The 8,523-nt window shown below is 40.4% G+C and overlaps 1 protein-coding gene across 1 annotated transcript in view; it reads right to left on the reverse strand.

Annotated features, from left to right (window-relative positions):
* Positions 1-1,544: 1,544 nt before the first annotated feature.
* MRPS36 (mitochondrial ribosomal protein S36) overlaps positions 1,545-8,523 on the reverse strand; it is a 13,170-nt gene continuing 6,191 nt past the window's right edge. Inside the window, exons 2-4 of the mRNA XM_011985273.1 lie at positions 5,547-5,610; positions 3,545-3,732; positions 1,545-2,400 (exon numbers count right to left, since the gene is read on the reverse strand). Of these exons, the coding sequence (XP_011840663.1) occupies positions 2,383-2,400; positions 3,545-3,732; positions 5,547-5,610 (270 nt within the window). The 3' untranslated portion in view covers positions 1,545-2,382. The remainder of the gene's footprint in view (positions 2,401-3,544; positions 3,733-5,546; positions 5,611-8,523) is intronic.

Here is an 8,523-nt window from a genome sequence, read left to right on the forward strand (position 1 = left end):
CCAGTGAAGCTGCTTCTGAATTCCTGACCCAGAGAAACCAGACAAATTAACGAGTTTAGCCACTTAATTTTGGGGTCATTTGTTACAAAGTAATAGAAAATACACTAATTTGATCCTGCCTATCACACTGTGTAGTACTGGAAAGAAAAACAGAAACTCGGACAAATTAAGCAATTTGCTGATTACATATATTTAAGTGCCTAACCTCTAAATGAAAACACAGGCTATTTGACTGTAAGCCTCACCAGAAGTCTGTAATACTCTCCTTGGGAGCTCATCCTGTGACAGCAATTCCCACTGGCATACTTTTTGCCATACCTATACTCACAAATTCTGTAACAGTGACAGATGTTTTTCATTCTGACTTTCATGGCAGCAGCTATAGTAAAGGTTGCCTTCAGATATACATCCACAGTTCGACATTAGGATTTCTAACTGTTGGCTCACAGTATTACTCATACCACTCATCACTACCTGAATCCGAATTTATTTCTGAAAGCAAAATAATGGCCCTGGGTTTTTTTTTTTTTTTTTTTTTTGAGATGGAGTTTTTCTCTTGTTGCCCAGGCTGGAGAGGCTGGCGTGCAATGGCGTGATCTTGGCTCACTGCAACCTCCGCCTCCCAGGTTCAAGCAATTCTCCTGCCTCAGCCTCCTGAGTAGCTGGGATTACAGGCACCTGCCACCACGCCCAGCTAATTTTTGTATTTGTAGTAGACACGGGGTTTCACCATGTTGGCTAGGCTCGTCTTGAACTCCTGACATCAGGTGATGCGCCTGCCTCAGCCTTCCGAAGTGTTGGAATTACAGGTGTGAGCCACCACACCTAGCAATAAATTTTTAAATAATAAAAAAACGAAATGAATCATGTTTTTCTTTTTTTTTTTCACGGAGTCTCACTCTGTCGAACAGGCTGGAATGCAGTGGCGCAATGTCGGCTCACTGCAACCTCTGCCTCCCGGGTTCAAGTGATTCGCTGGCCTCAGCTTCCCTGTAGCTGAGATTACAGGTGCGTATCACCATGCCTGGCTAATTTTTATGTTTTTAGTAGAGATGGGGTTTCACCATGTCTCCCAGGCTGGTCTTGAACTCCTGACCTCAGGTGATCAACCTGCCTTGGCCCCACAAAGTGCTGGTATTACAAAGCGTGAGCCACTGCACCTGGCCTGAATCATGTTTTTCAATGAGTCACCAGAACAGCTTATTGCTAGCATCAAACCCCAATCCCTATCTCATATTTGTGCTGAACAACATGTACACTAAGCTACAGCAAAAAATTTATAAGAGAAGTAGATCAACTCTGTGTAGTAGTAGAAATAAGTAAAAATTAACCCACAGGTAACTGAGTAAATACAGAAACATACTCAAAACCAATTCTATTTCTTGCTCATGAGCTACCGTTAACTCTCAGGGACCACTTCTTTAAAGCATATTCTGGAAATCGTTAAAGGTATGGAAGAGAATTTATTTAGCTTTGTGAGGTTTTACTTCATAATACACATACCCTTGGCACAGGAGGGGCCCCATTCAAGTTTCATAAACTGCTTAATAAGTAAATATTTATGTTGATTTTATGAGGCTTTGAGACATTAAGTTTGAGAAAATTAATGGTTATCAGGATTTGCATACAAGATCACAAAACAGTAAAATAAACCAAAGAACAAGACTTCCTTACAACCTCCGAAACATAATAAATTGCAATTTCTAGTGAAATCTTTATTCCTATGCTATATTCATTTTGGTCTCTTATTTTCCATTTTATACTCTTTGACTTTCTTGGAACCTTTTATATAATCTCCTCTATCTTAATAGTATAGTCACCTATTTTAGCTTGACTATATTTTTATCATTCAGAGTAGGATACACTTACTAAGCCAGTTATACTCCAGTAAACTTGTGAATGAAAAAACATTAGAGAACAGAGAATTAAGAACAAGTAATAGAGTCATTATTTCACTGATCCTCACCTAATTTCAGGAAAATCATGTACCTAAAACAGCAATTCTGACTGATAAATTTTTCCATGTCTAAACAGAAAGAAAAGTGAAATTATAAGAATCCTATGATAGTTTACTATACATTATGTGCTTTTAATAGTTCAACACTGGTAATGTTTGATAATCAAGAGTAAATTAATAGGCTAACATTTAAAAATGTACACTTTAATAAGTATAAAGCGTATAAATAATTAGGTAAGCTTGTGGAGAAGCTGACCAAGATACATAAATTAGGAAATACAAGTGTCCATCTAAATTTTCTATATTTCATTTTTTTCATAGTATTTATTAAAGGTGTTTAATATACAGTTTCTCATCTGTCATTTTGGAAGTCCTTTATTGTACAGACAATTCTATTGTCTGATGACAAACAGCAGCCACCATGGTTATTCAGGACCTCCACGCTGAAAAGGGAAAAATAAAGCAGTAAGATTAGATGTTAAATTGACCCAGGAAATGTTTTTATGGTAACTTTACAAATTTATACAATCTTCAGCAAGTAATCTTTGGTGGTTTTTTTTTGTTTGTTTGTTTTTGAGACGGACTCTCACTCTGTCGCCCAGGCTGGAGTACAGTGGCCGGATCTCAGCTCACTGCAAGCTCCGCCTCCCGGGTTTACGCCATTCTCCTGCCTCAGCCTCCCAAGTAGCTGGGACTACAGGCGCCCGCCACCTCGCCTGGCTAGTTTTTTGTATTTTTTAGTAGAGATGGGGTTTCACCGTGTTAGCCAGGATGGTCTCGATCTCCTGACCTCGTGATCTGCCCATCTTGACCTCTCAAAGTGCTGGGATTACAGGCTTGAGCCACCGCGCCCGGCCAATCTTTGGTTTTTAAAAAATAGTTTTGAATTAGTCAAAACTTTAGGGTACTCATATCAATTCTTTTCTTTTCTTTTTTTTTTTTTGAGACAGAGTTTCCAGAGTTTCACTCTTGCTGCCCAAGCTAGAGTGCAGTGGTGCCATTTTCGCTCACTGCAACCTCCGCCTCCCGGGTTCAAGAGATTCTCCTGCCTCAGCCTCCCAAGTAGCTGGGATTACAGGCACCCGCCACCACATCCAGCTAATTTTTGTATTTTTAGTAGAGACAGGGTTTCACCATATTGGCCAGGCTGGTCTCCAACTCCTGACCTCAGGTGATCCACCTGCTTTGGCCTCCCAAAGTGCTGGGATTATAGGCGTGAGCCACCATGCCCAGCCCTCTTATCAATTCTTATAAACATAATGTCAGACTTGGAAGGGACTCAAGGTTGACCTGTCCTTAAATTTCTTGGTATCAAGAGCTCTTTACACTCTGAAAAATTATTGAGGACCCCAAAGAACTGTTTTTTTATGTGATTATATCTATTGACATTGATATACCACGCATATTTACAGAGGGATTTGACTATGGTTTGTTTCTCGTAATCTTGGCCTACCTGACCATCCTGTCTTAGTTCTGACCACACTCTGACATGACAATAGGAATAGCATGTAAATCAACAAATGAAATCCCCAAAGCCCAAATGTTATGGTGTTTTGCATAGTCTTGGGACAAAGAGCAACGACTTACTTGGATAAATTCAATTTCTTCTTGAGACACAAGTTTCCTTCTGTATTTCTGAGGTAATGTTTTTATTATTTCTGCAGTATCTGGTGGACCCTGATACATCAACAAATCTGGTGATTTACTTCCCTTAGAATGTTGTGAAATTACAGAAGAGTGAGATGGTAGCCCTGCTGATCTCAAAGCTTCCGATACTGAAATTTAAAAAAAAAAAAAAAAAGACCGTATTAGAGAAATTTTTCAGATGTCAAAATACTGAGTCTTAAAATACTATCAAATAATCAAGTCATTCTTGAAATGAAGTCATTCTTCAAATAAATCTTGAAGTACTATAATTCCAAAAGGTAAATATTGTAGGGTAACTCAGTTGGCTATACATATTTCATAAAGGTTTCTAAAAACAAATAAGGGGGTAGCTTTAAAATTTTTATATATTTATTGTTTAGAGATGGGGTCTTACTTTGTTGTCCAGGCTGATCTTGAACTCCTGGGCCCAAGTAAGCATCCTGCCTCAGCCTCCTGCCATCCCACCTCAGCCTGTGAGTAGTTAGGACTATAGGCATGTGCCACTGCCCCCAGCAAAGGAGAAGTTTTAAGTAAATGAATTACAAAAACGTAAAATAATGAAATTTCTAGTTAGTGGAATTCGACCCTTTAGGGGAATCTACACTACTTAAGCTTATCTCACATAACCACTCATAGGCCAACACATGGTGGAGTTTACAGGTAATATCTTACAACAAGGAATAAGAAAGTCAGTAAATGTAAATGAGGGTAGTTTTCTCAGTATCTTCACACTTGTTTATCTTAATTCTTCAATAGTTATAATAAGTTAAAAATATACCTATAAAATGTGTTGAAATTGCCTGAATTAAAGCAAGAGAAGCACAGAGGATCTGGTTTAAAAAAAAAAAATGGGTGGGAATCAGAGAAAAACAGAACCCTTTCAGAATCTTCTCCCATTAATTTCAAATAAATGCTAAGGATTAAGGCAATCCAAAAAATATTTACTGACTAGATGAATAGATAAATGAATGAATGAAAGAAAAGATGGTCGATGAGGAAAGAAACATAGGAAGGGTTATTATTTTCACAGTCTCTGCAAATGGAAGCATGGGAGAATCTTCTAAAGGATAGGAGAGAATAAAGGTAGGACAAAATTTAGCCCATATAAACTCACTAGAAATTCAGAGACATCTTCTGTTGAGTCACTACCTTTTAAAATAGGGGTAATAAAGGCCAGGTGTGTGGCTCATGCCTGTAATCCCAGCACTTTGGAAAGCCAAGGCAGGCAGATCACCTGAGATCAGGAGTTCCAGACCAGCCTACGCAACATGGCGAAACCCTGTCTCTACTAAAAATACAAAAATGAGTCAGGCGTGCTGGTGTATGCCTGTAATCCCAGCTACTAAGGAGGTTGAAGCACAAGAATTGCTTGAACCTGGGAGGGGGAGGCTGCAGTGTGCCAAGATAGCACCACTGTACTCCAGCCTGGGAGACAGAGCAAGACGCTGTCTCAAAAAGTAAAATAAAATAGAGGTAATAATTTTTTTTTTTTTTTTTTGAGACAAAGTCTTGCCCTGTCACCCAGGCTGGAGTGCTGTGACACAATCTTGGCTAACTGCATCTGCCTCCCAGGTTCAAGCAGTTCTCCGCCTCAGCCTCCCGAGTAGCTGGGACTATAGGAGCCCACCACCATGCCTGGCTAATATTTTTGTATTTTTTAGTAGAGACAGGGTTTCACCATGTTGGCCTGGCTGGTCTCGAACTCCTGACCTCAGGTTATCCGCCTGCCTCCGCCTCCCAAAGTGCTGGGATTACAGGTGTGAGCCACTGCGCCTGGCCATAAGTTAATTTCTACTTGCATGCTACATAGGGCACTACTTTGATCGAAGGTCCAATAGTCTTAACTGATTTTTAAATGAGAAATATTGCCTATAATAAAATACTCATTTATAAATATTCACATACACAATTTTAAAAGAAATCTAAATAAAATACAACTTACCATTGGGTTTAGGATTGTCTCTTCTGTCAGGAAACCTTATTAATGGAGTGTGTGGTTTGACTACCTAAAGGAAAAATAATATGCATGAAAAACAATCTCATTAACTAAAAGAAATGATCTACTAAACCTCATAAATAGATACTTTTGTTAAACTTACTATTTGACAGCAACTTTAAATTATACTCTTCCCCAACCAGGAAAGCTGGTCTATGAATTATTAACTTGTCTATCTGGTAAACACAACTTTGTACTTTATATATAATCACAAGACTTTCATTGTACTATCGAAGGTGTACTTCAAAGCAACCCAATGGAGGAGATGATGTGGATTTTATGTTGCATGACTTATAGATTGGTAAGAATTGAAAGCTGGCTGAGCACAGTGGCTTATGCCTGTAATCCCAACACTTTGAGAGGCCCAGGCGGGCAGACTGCATGAGGTCACGAATTCAAGACCAGCCTAGCCAAGATGGCGAAACCCCATCTCTACTAAAAAAATAAAAAAAATTAGCAGGGTGTGGTGGTGGGCGCCTGTAATCCCAGCTACTCAGGAGGCTGAAGCAGAGAATTGCTTGAACCCGGGAGGTGGAAGTTGCTGTGAGCCAAGATCGAGCCACTGCACTCCAGCCTGGGTGACAGAGTGAGGCTCTGTCTCAAAACAAACAAACAAACAAACAAACAAACACTTCTCTATTAGCTGTTTCTTCACTTTCATAGCCAAGCTTCTTAAGAGAATGTTCTATCTGTCCTATTGTCACTCCCCTATTTAAAAGTTTGAAAACTGGCTGGGATCGGTGGCTCATGCCTGTAATCCCAGCACTTTGGGAGGCTGAGGCAGGAGGATGGCTTGAGCCCAGGAGTTTGAGACCAGCCTGAGCAAGAAGGTGAGACTCCCTCTCCACAACTTAAAATAAAAAAAAAAAGAAGTTTGAAAAATGTTCCACAGCTTTCACGATAAAGTTCAAACTCTTATTTGGCACTCACAACACCCATCGTGATCTGGCCTCTCCTTACTTTGCCAGCCTTTCTCCCCAACTCTCTTATGTACCTGTTGCTCCAGGTATTCTGAAGTACTTTTCCTTTCCCCAATTCATCCTGCTATTTATCCCCATTCCATCTAGAGCTTATGTCCTCTGCCATGAAATCTCCCTCCCTCCCATCCCGTTCCACTTCCATGCCTATCCTTCTGACTGCTTATCCTTTACAACAGCTCACATGTCACTCTTCTCTAAGAACTTTTCCCAAATTCCAAAGTCTGAGTTAAAAACTCCTCCTTATATTTCCAGAGGACAGATAAGTTAGCCAATGATTATAGGAGAGTGCTAAGCTCCAGGACAGTCAGAGACAGAAAATTAAGCACTTCTGCAGCAGCATTCCTGTTACATGGTAAATGTCCAAGAAACAGTTGCCAAATAAGTGAATAAACCTTTTGTAAGTTAGGTCTAACTGTATAGGCATGTAAATATGTATTATATACTTATACAAATGTACATACACTGCAGAGAAAGAATCATTTGCAACACTGCTTTTATATACTTAAAAACATGATTTAATATGGCCTTATAGGCCAGGCACGGTGTCTCACACCTGTAATCCCAGCACTTTGGAAGGCCGAAGTGGGCGGATCACTTGAGGTCAGGAGTTCAAGACCAACCTGGTCAACATGGTGAAACCCTGTCTCTACTAAAAATACAAAAATTAGCTGGGTTTGATGGTGCACGCTTGTAATCCCAGCTACTCAGGAGGCTGGGGCATGAGAAATCACTTGAACCTAGGAGGTGGAGGTTGCAGTGAGCCAAGATTGTGCCACTACACTCCAGCCTGGGCGACAGAGCAAGACTTCAACTCAAAGAAAAACAACAACAATAATAATAATATGGCCTTATAAATTAAATTCCCACTCTGTTTGGTATCTCTACTTTTTAACAACAAAAAAAAATTATTTTGAGATAGGGTCTTGCTCTGTCACCCAGGCTGGAGTGCAGTGGTATGATCACAGCTCATTACAGCCTCAACCTCCCAGGCCCAAGTGATCCTCCCACCTCAGCCTCCAAAGTAACTGGGACTATAAGTGTGTCCCACCATGCCTGGCTAATTTTTAACATTTTTTGTGGAGATGGGGTCTCCCTATGTTCCTTACGTGGGTCTTGAACTCCTGGACTTAAGCTATCCTCCTGCCTTGGCCGCCTAAAGTATGGGGATTACAGGCATGAGCCATTGCAACCAGCCCTAGAAAGTGTTTTAAATGCAAAAAAGTAGAATGGCATAAAATAAACCCTGATATATTCATCACACAACTTTAACAATAATATAGTCAATCTTATTTCATCATCCCTTCCCTGATTAAACAAATCCTATACATTTAATCCCATCTCATCTGTTAATACCTTCCACACATTACTGACAAACAGAATTTTTGTTAAATCATAACCCCAATACTTTTTTTTTTTTTTTCCAATTTGAAAGCAGTGAAGCCAGGCTCAGTGGCTCATGCATGTAATCCCAGCACTTTGAGAGGCTGAGGCAGGAGGATCACTTGAGCCCAGGAGTTCGAGACCAGCCTGGGCAATATAGTGAGACCCTGTCTCTACCAAAAATCTAAAAAGTTAGCTGGGCAGGTGGCGTGGGCCTGTCGTGCCAGCTACTTGGGAGGCTTAGTTGGGAAGATCACTTGAGCCCGAGAGGTTGAGATACAGTAAACCAGACAAGATCATGCTACTGCACTGCAGCCTGGGCAACAGCAAGATCCTGTCTCAAAAAAAAAAGTCACTCTTTATTAACTAACCAGATTACAAATATAATCATGGTAGACACCTTAGTTCACCCTAGTTTTTGTTCAAGTGGGCCCCAATACTTTTGCCACACTTAACAATAATTCCTAGGCCGGGCGCGGTGGCTCAAGCCTGTAATCCCAGCACTTTGGGAGGCCGAGGTGGGCGGATCACGAGGTCAGGAGATCGAGACCATCCTGGCTAAC

Source organism: Mandrillus leucophaeus, unplaced genomic scaffold, assembly GCF_000951045.1.
Source record: "Mandrillus leucophaeus isolate KB7577 unplaced genomic scaffold, Mleu.le_1.0 Scaffold281, whole genome shotgun sequence".
In the NCBI taxonomy this organism is placed as follows: domain Eukaryota; kingdom Metazoa; phylum Chordata; class Mammalia; order Primates; family Cercopithecidae; genus Mandrillus; species Mandrillus leucophaeus.